This window comes from Mauremys reevesii, linkage group 2 (assembly GCF_016161935.1).
Source record: "Mauremys reevesii isolate NIE-2019 linkage group 2, ASM1616193v1, whole genome shotgun sequence".
NCBI classification, from domain to species: domain Eukaryota; kingdom Metazoa; phylum Chordata; order Testudines; family Geoemydidae; genus Mauremys; species Mauremys reevesii.
In genome coordinates this window covers 92,471,287-92,492,682 of record NC_052624.1, presented here as the reverse complement: position 1 = coordinate 92,492,682, position 21,396 = coordinate 92,471,287, and the positions used below count along the sequence as shown (strand labels likewise).

Below are 21,396 nucleotides of genomic sequence, written 5' to 3'. Positions count from 1 at the left end.
TCTAGAGATTGTGTGTGTGTGTTTTTGATCCTTGAAATGTGAACTGTTGTGCTTAGAAACATAGGACACATTATACAGGTCTGCTCCCAAATGTAATGGGAGGGGGAAATAATTATTGGAATCAAGTGCAAATACTCTTGATTATGATTTTTTAAAATTCTGTTTCTGTGCATTGTCTATACTATTCACTGGAAATCTGAGGTGTTTATGAGCACCACTTACCAGTTAGCACATTTGCTAGCATATCCTGAAAGAGTAAACATGGCAGGGATGTGAATGAAATTGAAACAATTTTGTACAAAAATATGAAGGACTATTTGTGGATTTTTTTCAGTATTTGTCAGCCCCTACTTTTGTATATGATCTACTGTTTCCCCAGAACTACTCCTTCTGTTAGCTTTTTGTATCTTATGCTTATGGCAGTGATTTACTGTCCCAACACTGGTAGCTAGGGTAGAACTTAGAAAGGACATGCATCTAACTTTTGTGGCAAGGTATTGTCTCCCCTCAGAGGTTTGTGTTTTAAAAATAATAAAGTATGTAACAAAGTTATCTGGTGAATGCTATACAAAATAATGAAACATATGAATATTGCCCTACGAGTGCCTAAGTCAGGCTCTGATCCTGGAAAGACTTATGCATGTGAATAACTTACTTATGTGAGTAGAACCAAAGCTTCAATCATCTTCAAAACAGCTGTGTTTGGTTATTACTGTGTGTGTGCAAGGAGAGAAAGATGAGCTCGAGTCAAATCCATAATCCAAACTTTGGGGTGTTTGGAATCCATATTTGAATCCAGATCTGAGTTTTGTGACTTAGGCCCCGCTCACACTAATGGCCGTTGGGTTGGAGCCTGGAGTGGTACAGGAAGGTATCTGGGGCTATGAAGTGGTGGAAATGATTAGCATATTCATATTAGCAAGTTCAGAGGTTTTTGCCAACACAAGAAACTGACAGGTTTTATATCATACATATCATATCTCCTACTGGGCTAGTACATGCACTCCCTGCTACTGCTTTGGTGAGATGTCTGTGGCAGACATTATTGAACCAGTATGGGATGTTTTCTCTTGGCTACTTGGTTCTGAGTTTAAAATATGTGGGAGCTAGGGAAATGAGGAATTCTGACTACCCAGTCCTGAACCTTTCTGCACAGAGCACTGAACAATGCAACAGTAACCGATTGTGACTGAGACAGAAAGCATGCGAGTGATAGAGCAGAGAAAAAACACGTACTCCGCAATTATTTTCAAGAACATCACCCTCTCATACAGGAATGATTCATATTGAGCCTACTGGCTTAACAAGCTTATTTAGGGACACGGTGAATCCCCAGATAAAAAGGTAGCCAAGTCGCTAGAGAACACTCCTTTCTGATTAATCTATTTTGCTTCCGGAGCTTTCACTTCATTGAAGTTAAAGTCAGCAGAAGAGAATGTCTCTGCTGCAAAAAGTGGAACTCATATGTGGTCAGTTCCAATATTAGGACTTTGTTTTCCAGCTCTAGCACTAGACTGTGACTAGTCTCACTATGGCTGCCCAGGGAATAGGGTGTGTAAGGCGTCTCCCGCCCTTACATGGCCACCTGGTCTCACCTCTGGGTACTGGGGTGGGAACTGCAGAAGATACATGCCAGATCTTTCCACCATGAAGCAAATCTGCAGGGAGGCGCAGGGGCAAGATGCAGGCAATGCCTATGCATTGTCAAGTAAAAGTGTCACAGTATTGCAGATTCCTCCACTGTCTGTGTCTCCACAAAGTGCAGAGCTCTAGGAGGAATTATGCCTCCAGGGCAATTTGCCTCCCAGTGCTCTGCATAGACCGAGGCCTAAAGGTATAGTTAAGCACCTAGGAATTTGTCTTTTAGGGATGGGAAACTGACTGAGATTTTTTGAAGCCATTTCAGAGGCTTCTACTGACACCAGTTTGGGAGCATGTCTAGTGTTGACAAGACAAGGTGGGTGAGGTAATATCTTTTATTGGACCAGCTTCTGTTGGTGAGAGAAACAAGCTTTTGAGCTGCACAGAGCTTGTCTTCAGGTCTGGGAAAGGTACTCTAAGGGTACATCTTCACTAGCAACGTTAAAGTGCTGCCGTGGCAAGGTGGCTGTGTAGTCATGGCACCAGAGCTGGAAGAGAGGGGAGATCTCCCAGCCCTGGGACCTCCACAAGGGGAGATCTCCCAGCACTGTAAAAAAACCACCTCCTGGCGCTGGTGCACTGTCTACACTGCCACGTTACAGCACTGAAACTTACAGTGCTCAGGGGTGTGTGTGTGTTTTTTCATACCCCTGAGCAAGAAAGTTGCAGTGCTGTAAAGTGGCAGTGTAGACAAGGCCTAAGTGTCACTGCTAAATGCAAGGTGGACCAGACTGTTTAGCATAAGTAGTTAGTAAATATTCTAAGGGCCAGTCAAGGGAGAGTGGCCCATTAACACCTGTGCAGTCATAAGACAAAAATAAGGGGTAGTGGGTTACAGATTGTTGTAATAAGCCATAAACACAGTATCTCTGTTCAGTCCCTCGTTTGGTGCGCAAAATTCTCTGAGCCCTCCATCTAGCGCTCCTCAGCTTCCCACCCTCTGTGCTCTGGAAATGCAGATGGTCACATCATGGAAGCAGAAGAAGAGAAAGGGTTTCCTGTACCCAAATCACTTGTGCTGGAACAGTTATGCTGTGATTTGGCCCAAAATACATACAAAAGGCGCTTCAGCTATTACTATGGTGTATGTTCAAACAGCCGTGGTGTTCCAGTGCAGACGAACTTCTGTCCGTTACCATTCATATGGAGCTGTGTGGAGAATGGAAGTCCAGTTTCATGAAGGATTTTGAGATTTTGAAATCTGGCTTAGTTCCAAATGGAACTGAAAGCAGAACAGTTCAGAGTTCTCCATGAAAGAAAATTCCAAATGAGATAGTTTGTTTCAGTTTTGACTCTGTAAAACTTTGTATTGTAATGTATATGAATACAAAATTTAAAAAATTCAAAATGTTCTGAAAGTATTGACATTGTCAGAATTTTTTTTTTGGTTTTCTTCCAAAATTAAATTCCAACAAAACTGACCCAATTTTGTGAAGCATTTTGATTTTGATTGAATGGCATATTCTGAGGAATATGGTTCTGTCAAAGTTTCTTCAACCCACTCTCACTGAACGTCTTCCTTCTACCCTATACCATAGTCACAAAGAATGAAGAAAGAATTGAATAGTGAAGCTATATAAATTACTCAAAAAATGTGAGAGAAACCGTTCGAGACAAATATAGAAGGCTAAACTCAGGCCAGTCAACGATACTCTCTTCTTTCCTAAACTTACCTTGCTTTGTTATAGGAGCTGTGGTGCACTGGAAGACTCAATGGTTCTAGCCTTAACTGTCATATGTGTTGTGTTTCATTTGGCCTCGGGGATGATACACATTTACCTGAATGACTATGATATTCTTTAAACATCATCTCTACCCTGCATCCCATATTTATACAGAAATTATTAAGATATTACTAGGGTCCTACCAAATTCATGGTCATATAAATATGTCACAGACCGTGAAATCTGGTCTCCTCCATGAAATCTGGACTTTTGCTTGCTTTTACTCTATACTATACAGATTTCACGGGGAGACCAGCATTTCTCAAATTGAGGGGGCCTGACCCAAAAGAAAGTTGAAGGGGGGGGGTCACAAGGTTATTTTGGAGAGGTCATAGTATTGCCACCCTTACTTCCACGCTGCCTTCAGATCTGAGCAGCTGGAGAGCGGCAGCTGTTAACCAGGCACCCAGCTCTGAAGGCGGTGCCCTGCCAGCTGCAGCACAGAAGTAAGGGTGGCAATACCATGCCATGCCATCCTTACTTCTGTGCTGCTACTGGTGTCAGTTCTGCCTTCAGAGCTAGGCTCCCAGTCAGCAGCTGCTGCTCTCCAGCTGCCTAGCTCTAAAGGCAGTACCACCGTCAGCAGCAGCACAGAAGTAAGGGTAGCAGTACCACCCCCCCGCCCCCAATATTATTGCAGTCCCTCCACAACTCCTTTATGGGTCAGGACCCCTAAAATTACACCACCATGAAATTTCAGATTTTAATTGCTGAAATCATGAAATTTTAAATCTTAGGACCGTGAAATTGACCAAAATGGATTGTGAATTTGGTAGGGCCCTAGATATTGCTAATGCTAACCTGGATGCCCACTTGAAAAGTTAATATTTTTATGTGTTCAGAAACATGCAGATAAAGGTGCATCCAATGGCAGCAACTGGATTTTTTTTTCTTTCAAGCATTTAACTATTTTTGTATTGAGCTGATGTGAAATTACATGAGCTCTGATCATGTGAATAATGCATGAGTTTTTAGACAAACATGATACAAGCTTATTTTTCATGTCAAACAATTCTTTATTTTTTATGGTACAAATTAAAAGTGACAGATCTTGAAGCTGTTAAGAAATACACAAAGTGCAGCTTTACTGACCATACAGATATTGCTCTAGATTAAGTACAGTTTTTGTCAGTTTTTTTTTTAAATGTTAAGCAACCTGTGCAGATAAATCAGCTTTGGTTTCAAAGTCAGAGCAGTAAGGAGCTTTTAAATATCCAGTTTGGCTTCTTGGTCACAAGTCCACCAAATCAACTCCTTTTAAAATTATTATTTTTTTTAAATAACACAATACAGTCCATTTCGTACTGCCATCTTTCCTGCTGCATGCTCCATGCATGGAAAAGCAGATCTCTTTGCAGTGCTTCATAAGTGACCCTGGTGACCATTCTGTAGATTATAGCACATTGGACAAAAAAGAAATAGTAATATCACTTTTTTTTAACAATAAATAAACTAATGTGCCCCACATAATCTCAAGTTGGAAACAAGCAAACCACATGACAAAAAGCTCATTACAAAATGTCATCCAAACAGATTTTACAGTCAAACATTGACATGGAAATCAGTTTCCTCTCTTATTTTATTTCTTATTTGAATGTTGGTCATTAACTGGGTACAAGTAGAGTGCTGAGGTAAAACACTGATGAACAGTTTTATTTCTGTATTTCTTTTTTTTAAATAGTAACAGTTTAGTATTGCGAGATTGTCAGCAACATTTAGCCATATCTATACAATGTGCATATACCTACATACATTGAGCTTTGGTCCAGCATTGAGAAGACGAGCAAAGGCATTTTACATATTTCTTTTTGGTTATAGCTTGAGTTCTTTGATACGCCTCTACTTGTTCCTTCCTAGCTCCTTTTTGCTTTCTTGTTCTCTTTCTCTCTCTTTGTTTTCTTTTTTTCAGTTATAACATAAAGAAACTGGAACCCTTTGAATGCATTTGAGTTCTTAAACTGCTCAAAATAGTTTTTAGTGGAAAACATAAAAAGACAAAAACAGAACAAAAATTTAACTTGTGGTTCATTAGTCAAATAATAATTTTTTTTAAAAAAAATCTCCTTTTAAACAAATTGCAAAACCGCTCTACAATCATACATTGCTAGAAAGTCTCTTGTTTCATTTGTTGGTAGCAGCCTACCTTTTTGTCACATGGAAACTTAAAAGGTATTCAAATGTAATTGATATATGATATTTGTTTACAAATGGAAATGTAGACAGTAACAAAATAAAACAATATACATGGCCCAAAAAAGATTTATCAGACACACATAATTTATCTCCTAAGAATCTGTTCAGGCACCATATATGCCTTATAGCAAAAATCTGTTCATTAAAAAAATTAATACAAGAAGCATTACAATACCTTATAAATAATTTACAAAAAATAATACAAAATTTGAAAGCTGTTAAAAAAAAATCACCGCATATGAATGGTTTTAAGACTGTGGGATGAGCTTCATTTTTTTTGTTCCAAACTGGCGATTTATATTTATTTTACATTTTCACTGTCCTAGTTATATCCTTCCAGTATGTACTTTTGACCAGACCAGACCTTATATAACTGCTGCCAGCATATTTTTAAACATTTAGCATCCTTTATACGATGTTCGGTTAACTTTCCTTCTCAGGGATTTTTTCTTTGCAGAATTTAGAGCAGTTCCTGGGAGAGATGAACTCTAGTTTTTTGATAGAGCAAGGATGACAATTTTGGTCCCAGGGCTGTTGATTTTGTATGTGTGTGTGGAGTTTCAGAGGTGGTGGAATGGGTGATCACATTGCTGGTATTAATGACTGGACAAGCTGTAGTCCAATTAGTCGCGTACTGAAGAGACGGGTAGGACTTTACGAGCGTCCATTTCCAAACACTGTCTATTCTTCATAGTTTCCAAGCTGGTTTCTGAGTGGTCTCCTGATCATTGTATAAATTCAGTTGTAGCCACAACTATACATACCACAGCTTTATCTTAATTAGCTAACTAGCTATATAGGTGTGCTTGGAGAAGAGAAAAGAAGAAGAAAAAGAAGAAGACGACCCAGAGGGGCAGATGTTGCTATGAAGTTATTTCGCTCATCCCTTCGCATACACAGCTTGGGTTAGGGATTTTTATTTTCTATTTCCCCTTACAAAATTTACCTGCACTTATTAGTAGGATTTTATTTTTCACAGATATTTACATTTCAACTGCAGGAAAAGTGACTATAACAATCCTTTCCCCTCCTTCAGAAAAAACAACAACAAAAAATATCCTTATACACCCTGCTGAAGTTTAAAGCCTAAAAAGTATTCACTAGAATGAGTCCAACCTGGGACAGTGGATCCACATCACTCTTCACCTTTGAGCAGCTCAAATCTGGATGCAGTGCTACACGTGGAAGATGATCTCTGGACCCTTAAAATTCCATGGGCCCTGCAGAGATTTTCTCATACTACAGGGTGAATTCCATTAATAAAACATAGAGAGTGAGATCCGGAGCCCATTGAAGTCAATGGGAGTCTTTCTATTGCTTTCAATGGGTTTCGGATCAGGCCCTGAGTTTGTGAAAAAAATAATTCTGCAGGTGTAATTTGAAGGTTCCAGAGCTCTGGGATGGATTCAGATCCCATTTAGACTCTCAAAAATCCAGACCAACTCTGTTGAAGTCAGTGGAGTTAACTGGGATTTATACCAGCATAACTGAGAGCACAATTTTACTCTACATCTCTACAATAGACTGAACCTAATTCCCAGATGTGAACTTTTGGAAAGTCCAGATCAGGATGTGGCCTCTACCCTTACAATAGCCCAACCCACAACCCTGGATCAGAATTTCAAGGAAGTTTGGATCCACATATGAGCTTTGCAGGTGAGGTTCACACCACACCCTTTTTCTTCTCTGAGCCTTGATATACTTTTTGATACAATGACCATAGAGTTTTAGAAGATGCCAAGTCCATCAGGAAATGAAGCCACAAAGCGAGATAAGTTGCCTTTTAAAAAAAACATTTTTAGATGAAAAATGTCACAAGTGACCCCCCCTTTCCCTATTCCCAAAGGATATTCAATGCATTGTTCCCAAATCCCGATTCTTTAGGTTTTTTAGCTTGCCATGGCAGTACACACCCACACAAACCCCCACACACTCCAAGAGTAGCAGTTGATAGGGAAAACGTCAGTGCCAGGAGTAAAAAAAAAAAAAAAAGAAAGGCAGAGAAGATAAAAGTAGTAAAACAGTCCATAAGGGTGTAATGATCAAAATGTCCTCATTACTTCTTGGCCTGTCCATTTGTTTGTTTTCATCAGACTCTCACGAAACTTCTTTGGCTAGCAGACTTTGGAGAGAAATTGCTTCACACAGAACCGTAACATAGACGCAGTATCAAACCGAGTGTGCAGTTTATATTACAAAATTAGTTTTGGTAACCTCTCCAGGTTCATGGCCAAAGGACAGAGAAATCAGGAGCCATGCTGTTGACAATGAGCACAACGTTGAGCATGTGTGCTACACTGACAGTTCCTCAGACATAATTCTAATCCTTCTTTGTCCTCTATTGTATTTCAGCATAATCTATATAAAAGTGTTTAGGTTTCACTTTTCTTTTAAAAATCTTTAAACAGTATTGGGGGAAGAGGGAGGAGGCAGGAAAAGTGTTAGACAAATAAAAATAGAAATCAATACTTTATACTTTCAGGGGGAAAATACTGAACCCCACAATTCACAATAAAGAGAAAATCATTTTGGCACACAAACACTTGGAGATTGCAAAACTGTGTAGATAAAAAAAAGGTGTGTGTGTGTGTGTGTGTGTTTGTGAGCACTATGGAATGGCTTTAACATCTGTTATATCCACCTGCAGGGGGTGTGACAAAGGGTGGGAGAAATTAATCGAACTATTTTTTTCCTCTTTGTAAAGTACAAATGTAAAAACTCATAACACAATTTATGCTTGTAAAAGAGTAGACTAACAATCTAGTTTGCAATGCCATGTTTCTGACTTTGGTTAATAGTTTTCATAGTGAATCAGCACTTGATACCTGAAAGGCTACAATCACTCCTCCAGGTGGCAGGCTTGTATTCTCTTTTAACCAGATAATAGGTTTTTTTTTTCTTTTTTTTTCTTTTCCTTAAAACATATTCACATTTTCATAATACACAGAAAAGAAGTAAGCAGTTATTTGGTTTGCTTTAAGTCCATTTAAAAAACTGGCTTTTTTGGGTGGGGGGCTGGGTGGGAGCTAATTCTACAACACACACACACACTATGTGCTGTGTATTTTGTTTGTTTTTGTTTGGTGTTTTTTTGTTTTTGTTTGTTTGTTTTGTTTTTTGTTTTTATATAGGAAAACCCACGGACATTTATAAACTGTTCTGTCCATCTTGTAGTTTTCTGAGTCTTTTACTTACAAGGGTGATGAATGGGCATTTTCAGAGTCCAAATGGTTAAATTTTTGTTTGTGTGTTTCCTTTCCTTTTCTTTTCTTTTCTTCTCTTCATTTTTAGGAGTTTTCTTCCAGAGAGTCTGTTAAGGGCTCCATAGGGACTGCTGTCGCAGGCTCATGCTGTTTTAAACGTTTAATTGTGTTCTTCAGTGCTTGCCTCTTATTGCAGAACCAAACTCTAACTACTTCCCGGTCATAGTTCAGTTTCTCTGCAATCTCTGTCATTTCCTGCCCAGAGGGATGAGTGTTCTTCTCAAAGTGGGCATTCAAGATCTCAAGAGCTTGTGGCGTGAATGAGGTACGCCTCTTGCGCTTTTTGGATGGTTCACTTCCGATAAACTCAGTCAGGTTCTGCATACCTGCTCGATGGCGGGCCTCAGCCTCAGCCATCCACCGCTCAAGCACCGGCTTTATCTTCTGGGCACTTTTAGGGGTGATGTCCAGCTTTTCAAACCTGGCAGGATACAAAAGGCCAGGGTTCAGTTTGGCTGTCAGACTGCTAGCTATAGTGTTCTCTTGGGCTTCCTGTGGTAGGAAAAAGTGGCTTCTCAGGATGGTGTGTCTGAGGGAAAATTGAGAAAGAAGAGTCTTACACTGATGCTCTGCCAGGGTGGGACTTCCTGCCTGCCTGACTAATTGACTGGCAGAGGTAATTTACAATGGATTACAATGGAAAGCCATCATATATCTAGGTATAGATAGATAGATAGTTAAGAAAACACAAATGAGCACTGTGACAAAATATCAAGAATTCAGTAAGCAACATAATACAGGCTATAAAGTTCAGGTTTTGTAGTTCAAGATCAATTTTTCATGATCCTCAAATGCCTGAAGACTAAACCTAATTACAGGAAATGACATCAAAGGCAACTGATTCTTATTCGTTGTTAATTATCTTGTTTACCCTTCCATCCCATATTGTCCAAATGTCACAGCTTTAGTAATACAAAGCAATAGTGGCTGCTAGCCTCTGAATTTCAGGTTTCTTTTTCCCATTTTTTTAAAGCAATTTTCACTGTATGCAAGTTAACACTGTGTCCCTTCTCTGGGTAGGAAAAAAAACTCCCATAGCTACTGTAGTGTTTGGCTCAAGCAGCTGGACACATTGTAATTATCTTGAATGCCCCCACAACATGCTAAGGCAGACTCATGCCTTTCGAATGAAACCCAGCATAATAGTACACTAATATGCTGTGGCACCAAGCTGGGTTTATTGTGGGATATCTGCAAACTGTGCTGGAATGATATCATTTCCTGTAAATGAGGTCTTCTGTGTATCGTTTTGCCATCAAAAGTCCTTCGCTAGATTTCAGATCAGGATTTACAAATATTGTGAAGTATCTGAAGAAACACCACACGGAGCTTTCATTCTTTCAAAAACAACCTGTAAGAACTAACTTCACTTTTCAAGTCTTCATTGTAAGTCCTTGCTGCTTTGATTTATCATTTTGTCTAGCTTTACATTTGAAATTCTTAATCAAATTCTGTAATATCATTCATTTGTATTTTCCCCAGCCCCTGTTTCCACCCCGGACCTTAGAATATTTAATGCTGTTGAAAAGCAACATTACTGCATGGCATCCTATTGCACTATCCAGTCCTCATGGTGTGAAAGTGCCACTGCTCTTGGTAATCAGAAGATGCTTTAAAGAGGAGGCAGACTGAATCCATGTCTTTATGCCTCTTAACCCAGGGTCTGGAACTGGGATTCTGTAGCTACTGGTGCGCATCAACTACCGAGAATTCTGGATGCACCATGTGGCAAGCTTCGAAAACATTCCAGGAGCAAATATAATATCTTACACACAAACCATTGAGGGGAATAACTAATGCTCTAGAAAATTTATAATTGGTGGTTATATTCCTACGGCAGTACGGTCTGCCAGGTTTTCCCCTCTTCGGTGATATTTTAATTGCGTAATGTATTTTTATAACTGTGTCACAAGTTAGGACAGTGCCAATATTGCGTCTGACAAAGAGGTTATTCACCCACGAAAGCTCATGCTCCACCACTTCTGTAAGTCTATAAGGTGCCACAAGACTCTGTTGCTTTTTACACATCCAGACTAACATGGCTACCCCTCTGATACTTGACACGAATATTGATATGTATTGTATTTTATTTTTGCATGAAGAATATGTTAGTTTGCAGTGGAATGTGCTGCAAATGGCACCCAGGTATTCCCCTAGGGCACGTGAGTTGGAAATTCAACTTGCTTATCCTTTTCCCATGAAGTTCCTATAGCAGCTGCTTTTTTATCATTAAGGAAAAGAGAGAACTCAGTATTTCTGAGGAAGGGGTTACTGCTATTGAAGTGGCCTGCTTTTGTGCTTAACAAGAAGTGCACAGTCATTACAGATTATTGCATCCCAATGGGCTGCCTCAAAAGGTGGAGAGGAAAAGGTAAAAATTATAACCTTGCGAGCATTTGGGGCCAGATTCCGAACCTGTTACTCAGGCTCAGTGTTGATTTACTCCTCATATACTCCCACTGATTTCAATGGGGTTACTGAGTGGATGGGGGTAAGTCTGTACTCATTGTCAGGCTCCCCACTTCTGGCCCTTGATTAACTATCTACTTCTAACTTAATCATAGCTGTGTTTTTCATTATAATCACTTAGTGGGTAATCCTTTTTTCATTGTAATTCAAAGCATCTCAACCAGGTTACTGGGATCTGCATGTTAAAGGTTGGGAGACGGGGGCGGGGAGAACAAGAAGAAAATAAACCAAACATAAGCAAAGCAAACTTCAATTTATAAACTTTAAGTATGGCATGTTAAAAAGCAATCTACAGCTACTACAAATTGGCAATTGCTAAAAACACTTCCTGTTTTAGGTGTTCTTTACCAATTGACCATACAGAAAAAATAACATTAATGCTTAGGAACAAGCAGCAATAGCATCCATATCATTGGTGTTGCTTGTTAGTGTTGATGCTTCAGTACACGTTGTTTGGTATAACAATATACAAGTCTTGAAACAAATTTCCCAGCAGTAGTATCCTTGTATAGACTGAATAAAGGTTATTTTCTACAGGGAGGTATCTTATAAGAAAAAACAGTAGGGGAGACCATAGAAGTGAGAGGATCCTATGGAGCTTTTTGTATTTAACAACAATCAATGGGTTTTATGGAAAATCATTGAGCAAAATGTGAGCTGCAAGCTCACTACCCCATACTGATGTTATTTATAACCTTAGTCTTAAACTGCAGGAAAAGTACACTTCCGTTCTAAGGGGAATACATTAAAAGTATAAAGAGCAGATAAAAAGACAGAGCATTTCATGGATCACCAAGAACAAAATCCACTTAAATGAGCTTAGAGTTGGTTTCTTGGCTTTCACTGATGGAGGAGGACTATAAGGCATTGCCCAAGAGGAAAAAGCTGTTACCTAAGTGTTTTTGTTACCTCATGCATAAACATGGGATTAGTGTAACATACATACATGTATACATGGTGTTTGCTTCTGACTACTTAACTTTAACTCCATCAAGACTGCATCATTTTTTTTCTTAAGATTAGAACAGATTCTTACTCATTTTCTGTACATTTTTTTAAACACTTGGGTAATAAAAAGATTAACACTAGAAAGTTTGCAAGATACCATGTAGTAAATTTTTTCTCCCTTCTGTGTTGCCTAGGTAAATCATTATTAACATCCTGTATGTGAAGTGCGAACCACAATAATACAGGCTTTAACTTAGCAGGGATGCAGCCATGAAATATCTGTTCAGTAACCCTATCTGTAGAAAATGGCACAGTATGAAGAGGGTCAGCTGGTGCTTATACAGCATCAGCAGGGTCTCCAGCTCCACTACTGAATTAAGTCTCAATGCCAGGAACATATTTATTGTTTCATACTTTTTGTTAAAAAAGGAAAAGACAAAAGTTGTTTTAGAGGCACACAGTAAGTACAGTTTATCTGCCAGATACCAACATTATTTGCTAGTCTAAGTAAGTAATGAATTCTAAGGACACATGATTAAAATTCTCATATGCCAGAATAATAAATACAATTAAGAACAAACAGAGGAGAATATAGCTTATTATGTAACTTGTTACCTGCAGATGGCAGACTGGCTATAGGCTGGGCCTTCTGTGGCACTTAGAGCTTGGCCAACTTGAGTCTGTGTCAGACCAAGAGACAGGCGCCGGATTTTAAAAGCTTTGGCAAATTCTCGGATTTCCTCCAAATTCACCCCATCCACCTCACCAGTGGCTGTTTGAGGATCTGTTGAAATATTTTTTAAATTGTGTAAACGCTTCATACTACATTTGAGCCGTCCAGGATTACTGCATTTTCTTGGGAAGTGTAAGGTGGATTTATTTCCCCTAACAGAGACAGATTGGTACTGTCAGAAGTTACAAAACATTCTTAATTCTTTTCGTCACTAAAACACTACCAAGTTTGCAGACCAAGGTATTTACAGTTCATTTCAAGGCAGTAGGGAAGATTTTCAAAGGCATAAATGGCAGGTAGGTGCCTACTTTGTAAGAACTTAAGAATGGCCATACTGGGTCAGACCAAAGGTCCATCTAGCCCAGTATCCTGTCTTCCGACAGGGGGAATGAACAGAACAGGTAAACATCAAGTGAGCCATCCTCTGTTGCCCATTCTCAGCTTCTGGCAAACAGAGGCTAGGGGCACCATCCCTGCTCATACTGGCTAATAGCCATTGATGGACCTATCCATGAACTTATCTAGTTTTTTTTGAAGCCTGCGATAGTCCTGGCCTTCACAACAGGCTCTGGCAAAGAGTTCCACAGGTTGACTGTGTGTTGTGTGAAAAACTACTTCCTTTTGTTTGTTTTAAACCTGCTGCCTACTAATTTCATGTGGTGACCCCTAGTTCTTGTGTTATGAGAAGGAGTAAATAACACTTCCTTATTTACTTTCTCAACACCAGTCATGATTTTATAGACTTCTATCATATCCCCCCATAGGTGTGTTTTTTCCAAGCTGAAAAGTCCCTGTCCTATTAATCGCTCCTCATATGGAAGCTGGTCCATACCCCAATCATTTTTGTTGTCCTTTTCTGAACCTTTTCCAATTCTAATATATCTTTTTTGAGATGGGGCGACCACATCAGCATGCAATATTCAAGATGTGGGTGTACCATGGATTTATATAGAGGTGATAAATTTTCTTTCTTAATATCTATACCTTTCTTAATGATTCCCAACATTTTTGCTTTTTTGACTGCTGCTGCACATTGAGTGGATATTTTCAGAGAACTCTCCACAATGACTCCAAGATCTTTTTCTTGAGTGGTAACAGCTAATTTAGACCCCATCATTTTATATGTATAGTTGAGATCATGTTTTCCAATGTGCATTACTTTGCATTTATCAACATTGAATTTCATCTGCATTTTGTTGCCCAGTCACCCAGTTTTGTGAGACCCTTTGTAGCTCTTCACAGTCTGCGTGGGACTTAACTATCTTGAATAGTTTTGTATCATCTACAAATTTTGCCACCTCACTGTTTACCCCTTTTTCCAGATCATTTATGAATATGTTGAATAGGGCTGGTTCCAATACAGACCCCTAGGGGACACCACTATTTACTGTTTTCCATTCTGAAAACTAACCGTTTATTCCTACCCTTTGCTTCCTACCTTTTAACCAGTTACCAGTCCATGAGAGGACTTTCCCTCTTATCTTATAACAGCTTACTTTGCTTAAGAGCCTTTAGTGAGGAACCTTGTCAAAGGCTTTCTGAAAATCTAAGTACACTATATTCACTGGATCCCTCTGGTCTATATGCTTGTTGGCCCCTCCAAGAATTCTAGTAGATTGGTGAGGCATGATTTCCCTTTACAAAAACTATGTTGAATCTTCCCCAACAAATTATGTTCATCTATGTGTCTGACAATTTTGTTCTTTACTTTAGTTTCTACCAGTTTGCCCAGTACTGAAATCAGGCTTACCGGCCTGTAATTGCTGGGATCACCTCTGTAGCCCTTTTAAAAATTGGCGTCACATTAGCTATCCTCCAGTCATTTGATACAGAAGCTGATTTAAATGATAGGTTACAGACTACAGTTAGTAGTTCTGCAATTTCGCATTTGAGTTTCTTCAGAACTTTTTGGTGAATACCATCTGGTCCTGGTGACTTATTACTGTTTAGTTTATCAATTTGTTCTAAAACCTCCTCTAATGACACCTCAATCTGTGACAGTTCCTCAGATTTGTCACCTACAGAATGGCTCAGGTTTGGGAATTTCCCTCACATACTCAGTCTTGAAGACTGATGCAAAGAATTCATTTAGTTTCTCAACAAAGTCTTATCATTCTTTAAAGCTCCTTTAGCATCTCAATCGTCCAGTGGCCCCACTGGTTGTTTAGCAGGCTTCCAGCTTCTGATGTACTTAAAATTTTTGTTGCTATTACTTTTTGAGTCAATGGGACTTAGATGCTTCACTACCATTTCTGCCTTTGAAAATCTCCTCCAGTTTCAACAAATAACGCTCACAGTCGTCTCTGATTATCTTTGGCTCACACAAGGGGCTGGCATTTGTTTTTCCTTTGGAGTTTAAAATGTGCACAACCGATGAAAATGGGCTGAGTATTTAAATTTGAAATTAAGTCTTTTCTGCTTTAGCTGGAACAAATGCAAACAAGTCAACCAAACAAAAAACCAAAAAACCACTCAAGCCCACCCCATCCAAATATTTCTGTTTGAAACATCTTAATTTTATAATCAGTGCTTAAAACATGTCTTTGTGGGAAAACATCCTTTCAGGGTTTACATTCTGCACCCCATCAGGTTGCCAACCAAGCAGCAGAGTATTTGCAATGTCAGCCATCGTGTTTTAGATGGTAGTGCTGCACAATATTTTACTTTTACATTAGACCCAGAAGATAATGCTCATGAAGCTGTGAGAATAAATTTGTCCTTTTTCTAGATAGCAGTTTACTGACACAGAAGCCTTTGTCCCTGAAAGGGCACATAATAAAGGATGTCTGCCATAGGAAGGCTCCTTTGGTGCTGGATAACTCGGTCAATTTAGGACTTATCAAGGGAAATGACACAACAGCTGGAGAATGAAACTTTCCCCCCCCAAGCTACTGATCCCTGGCTAAATGAAAGCATTCACCAAGCCGGAGACAGCATGGGACTAGGATGGTGGAAGATTTCAAAGTCTTGTTCAATCCTGCGTGTAGTAAAGGCATTCTCCCAGCGAGACATCTCTATTGTTCTTCACCTCATTCCTGAGACTTAGGTGAAAAGTTTTCAGCACAATAACCCATCAATTTCTGTAAATGCAAGTAGCTGTCCGAGGACTGTGCTAGACTACATTACTGTGCTGAACACCATATTATAGTGGCTCCTGCTAGTACTGCTACAGTCAAGGACTTGTCAGTATTACAGTAACAAAGCTTTCGTTATCAGGGGTTTATAATCTGATGTAAAAATTCCCTTAGGATTGAAACTCCATCTAAAAAGGCTCTTAGACCAATGAGAGAAAAAGAGAGAGATTTTTAGCATATCAATTTAGCCTATGATGATTAGAATGTTTTAAAATATAATAATAAAAACCCTAAATAATTTTTATCAGAAACAATGCTATTTTTCTCTTCTATATTTGCAAAATAGCTTGGATTTTAAAAATGAAATTGCAGAGGTTTATATCCCATACTGTGGGCCTTTGTGCGTGCGTGTGTGTGTGTAGTGTTGAACACTCAACCATGCAACTCCTGTTGAAGTCAGTGGGGGCTGAATGTGCTCAGTATATCAGATAAATTAGGACTTATATGTATTTCATGAAGGTATGTGCATATACATATACACATGCATTATACATGTGTGTGTGTGTGTAATATATATGTATAAATTGTATATTTTTATATATCATTAGTGTGTGTAAATATAACTAAGATCATTCAGGTTTACAAAGTACGACTGTTCACAGAAACTAACCATTATCCCATAAATGTTTGAAATATTCCTACTTGCTGTACACACATGACTTACATACCACACTGGTTATTAAGGGGGAAATTTTCAAAGACACAAATGGGAGTTGGGAGCCTAACTGTCCTTCATGCCTTTCTAAATCATCTCAGAAATGTATATAACCCCACTGACACAATAAGTTGTGAAGAGTCCCCTGAGTGATCCAAATGATACAAGGCATCAAGATGATGGCCTCCTCCATTTCTTTCCTTTCTTTGCTTTAGGACTCTGAGTGGGGATGCTAGGGACAGACCAATGGACAAATCAGTCATTTCCAAAGCACTTTTAAATGTAGTTCTGAAAGCAGCAAACTCAGTATTAAAGGTATTTATAGCTATTGCTGGGAGTTGGTGGAAAGACTGAAGCCTGTTGGGAGGGAAAGGATAAAGGATGTAAGAAGCTAAGGCTTGTTTGTTTGTACATGATTATGGATGTGTTGTGCTGAATTTTATTGCAACTGGACTCTTGTGCTATGGCAGGGTTGCAAGAGTGGATTCGTTGTGAAGATCATTTCCTGCACTAGGATCTTGGACTAGGGAAGAATTAGCCTGAACTCCTCCTTGGGAATGGAAATCAAAACCTATCATGCAAAACACGAACTGGGGAGGAAAAGATCTGACATGCATGGTAGAGAATAGCTGGTATCTGTGTCAGTGAAATGGCATGTTACTGTCATGTGATGTCTTTAGAATAGGGATTGTATTAGTAGACGGGGTAGTACTGGAATACTTTCTTCCACCCCCGAACTTTGCAGAAAGTAGCTTTTGGATCAGATTTGATCAGATTTCTATTTAGAGTCTGATCCAAAGCCAATTGAAGTCTATGGAAAGACTCCTCTGACTTCAGTCAGACCCTTACTGCTCATATATGCAGTATATTGGTTTTTCTATGTGTCCTTTGACACAATCATCTATAATGGCTCAGGCCCATCTCACACTACCGCCAGGTTAGATTTTTCTTGCCATCTTTCTTGCTAGGTCTGTAATTTCCCTCCTGTTTTAATGTAAATTTCTCATTCTACATTGTAAAGAAGGTGGCTGATTTTTAAATCCAGCCAATAGATGGAGTAGATAGTACAGTGCCATTGAGGAAAAAGGGGTATATGCCTGTCTTATGGAATTGTCATGGTCAATAGTATCAGTGTTTAGATTGAAGCTCTACCATGGCTGCAGAGCTACCACCTTCCGCTGAGAGGAGAAGGAGCCATTTGAGTTCTCTACTGGGAAATATGCACACTGGGAACCCCTCCACTTGAGGAGACAGAGAAGACGCAACATGGAATTTCCTTTCTGGTGCTGGGGGCATTAATGGGGGAGGAGATGAGAGAATCTGGTGTGAAACCAGGGGATTCAAAAGCTCCTACAGATTTTTTCCTGTTCTCCTGCCTTGGAGAGCTTTCCTCTTTCTTCAGGGATGCCTCCTTCCAGTGTCAGCTCTGCAGGGATTAAGTAAAGCCTGGGTGTGCTCTGCTTTCTCCTGCAGAGTGCAAATCTGTTCCTATCTGTGTAGTAATGGACAAAAAACAGTGCAGAGAAAATAACACACCCTGAGGGAAGGTAGAAGTCCCGGTGTGAGGAACACCAGCAAGAGGGAAGATGTGGGTAAGGACTTCTTCACTGTGGAAGACAGAATAGAGGGTAGCTGGCCAGGTAAGGACAACAGAAAGTAAATAGGGCAGGGAGAGGCAGGACAAGACAGTGCAGTCGGGAAACATGTGGGCTCACAGGAGAGGGGAAAAGGAAGAGAGAAATAGCTTTGTTGTAGTTTATTTGTGGGAAGTGCTCAGATACTATGGTGATAGATGACCTGGATAGACAAAGAGGGAATGGGATTCAGGGAGAGATGGGTCCCATAGTGTGAGGAAGAGGGATATGGTATCCATAGCAACATGTGGTGAGAAAGATCAAGAAACGAGGGGAAAGAAGAATTAGAGGTTAGGGAACTGGAAGGAGAAGTAGGAGAAAAATGACCCTTAATGTTTTTTTGGGGGGTATGAGAAGAAAGAAAAAGAAAGAAAGAAAGAAGTGAACTATCTGAGAAGAGAGTACACACACAGGATAAGAGAATAAGGATAAGTACAGTGTACAGGGAAAAAAAACCAGGAGTGAACCTTGCAGTCCTTGCTCAGGCCAAACTCTTATTTAAATGAGTAGCTTTGCCTGAATGAGGACTTACAACTGTAAGATCTGACCCGAAAAGCTAAAATTAAAATAAAAACCTTTAAAGGAAAAAAGACAGGCGAGAGAGAGAGAGAGGAAAAGAAAAATGAAACACAAAGGGAAACATAAAAAGATATCACAGGACATCATCGGAGATAATCTATAATAGAGAGGATGGAATTAGAGAAAATATACAGAAATTTAATAAAAGGCTGAAAGATTTTAGAAAACATATTGGGGGAAAACGGATGTAAAATCACAAAGAAAATATATACATAGAATGAAAAACAAACAGAAACAGACAACATGGAAAATGTATTCAACTGGAAGCTGTGAAGGGCCAGATTCTGTTACCCTTACTCATGTTGAGTAGCACCTTAGTCCATGGATTTCAGTAGGGCTACCTGTAGAGTAAGTTATTACTCAATGTGAGTAAGGATGGCAAAATCTTGCCCTAAGTAATTCATTAGATTATCACACAGATGTCACCCTTAAATAACTTGCCTCTTTTGCCTCTTATAAATAGACATGGGCACATGAATATTTGCAGTGTTAATATTCTCACTAATTATACCTGAAATAAATACTGCAAATCCCTACTGCGCTACAATGACATAGGGCTGAATTGTAGCTCAAGACTAGACGGAGCTTTTAGAAAGTGGGTACATTACTGTCTCAGGAGCAGGACAGGGACCAAATTGTTGTTTAAAGGACCATAATTCCTCCCTTGCTCCTCACATGTGGTACTGATTTACTGCTTGCCTCTTGGAGCAGTAAGGGACTGATCCCACTGAAGTCAATGTGAGGCTTTCAATTGACTTCAATGGGCATTGGGTCAGGTCCTAAATTATTATCCTTGGTGTATCGTCTCAGCCATGCCAGCCAATGTATGGGTAGGGATGGAGCCAAGGCTTTGTTCATTCCTTGCCCATGCTCCATCCATTTGCCCAAATGGAGAGTAATTGGGCATACGGCGCCTCTGACCACTTATAACTGGAATTCAGGGCCAAGGCAGCTCACACAGGTGAGTAAAGAGAACCCCTACTGTCTGGCTACTCCCCTGTCCACACACAAATTAGTCAGTTCACACACTCGGTCCACACACAAATTAGTCTTTAGTTATCTCAGGCATCACATATTTTGTACATGTTTTCATATTTTCCTGATCTTGTCCCATTGAAGCTGGTGGGGGAAAATAAACCTCACTTTAAGCAATATCCAGAAACCGGCAGGCAGCCAGTGCATACCATTGAGCACTGGTGTCATATGTTCCCGGAAAGATACACTACTTAATAAGCAGCCTGATATATTCTGCACCAGCGTCAGTTTCTAGGCTGGTTAAAGGAACATTGCACTTGCCAGTCTGGATCAGATCCAAGATCCATCTAGTCAAGCATACTGTTTGATAGTGGCCAGCAACAGATGCTTCAAAGGAAGGTGCAAAACCCCACAGTAAGCAGATTTTGGGTAGTCCACCCCCCATGTAGGTGTCATTCTGATCTCACGTAGTTAGAGACTGGCACAACATGAAATACCTTTTAGTTTTAAGAATGAGGATAGGTTGCCACTTCGTCCACAATTAGGATAATCAATCAAGGGCTACTACAGTTTTTATGACCATTTTTAGTCTGGTTTGGATTTCTGAGGCCCCTTGAATCACAGCACTGAGTAGTTCTTATTGGCAAAGCTTACTCCAATTAGCATAGACAGTCCATTATATGAATAAGAAGGAAAGGTAGATAAGGAAGATAAGCAAGAATGGAAACAAACAGATAGGAGAAATAGAGAGAGCCAGGGTGCAATACTTACTGCTGACTAACTGGCCAACACTCAAAGCTGAAGAGGAGGAGGATGAGGAGGAAGAAGAGGAAGCCTGACGCACTGGGCTTTGAGACATAGATGCTTGACTGTGAGCCAAATGCAGAAGGTTGGATTGTGAGGCTGCTTGTCCCACTTGCGTCTGGGAGGGCTGATGGAGCTATATGTTAAAATGTAAGAATAAAAATTTAGAAATATACTAGTAATCAGAGACTTTCCCAAAGAAACTGTTGACTCTGAATAAGTATATAATACCATGTGCAAAGTTTAGATGACAAAGGGTTGACAGGGGCAGCTTGAGCTGCATCAAACCACCACCCTTCCAATTTTATTTAATATAATCAGATAATTTCTCTACTACTAAAAACTTGAAAATTTCTTTATATATTTTCTTTATTGAAATGAGTACCAGAGAGATTCCTGCTTCGTCCAGCAAGATTCTGATTTTATCAATATAAGTCCTCACCCTACAACCTGATCCATGAAGGCAAGCCCTAATTCCCTGTGTAAGTCAACGTGGTTTCATGAAGGTGGACGGGTCCTTTCAGAGTGGGACTATGGGGGGCTATAAATAGAGGAATAGTCCATTTTATGACACTAACCAATGATTCAAAATTATTTGTAATGCCTTATTATTCCTTAGTCCACAGACCTGTTCTTTCTTGGTA

The 21,396-nt window shown here is 39.6% G+C and overlaps 1 protein-coding gene across 8 annotated transcripts in view; it reads right to left on the bottom strand.

The window, feature by feature from the left end:
- Positions 1–4,492: 4,492 nt before the first annotated feature.
- Positions 4,493–21,396, bottom strand: part of POU6F2 (POU class 6 homeobox 2) — a 337,461-nt gene continuing 320,557 nt past the window's right edge. For 2 of the 8 annotated variants that reach the window (XR_005594143.1, XR_005594147.1), the window contains 4 exons: positions 20,720–20,888; positions 12,854–13,022; positions 8,754–9,350; positions 4,771–5,323 (listed from right to left, as the gene is read on the bottom strand). Coding sequence is in view for 3 of the 8 variants with exons in the window: in XM_039524932.1 (XP_039380866.1) it covers positions 8,846–9,350; positions 12,854–13,022; positions 20,720–20,888 (843 nt within the window). In the remaining 5 variants the exon portion in view is untranslated. The other 6 variants (XR_005594144.1, XM_039524933.1, XR_005594145.1 and 3 more) reach the window with 6 other exon arrangements.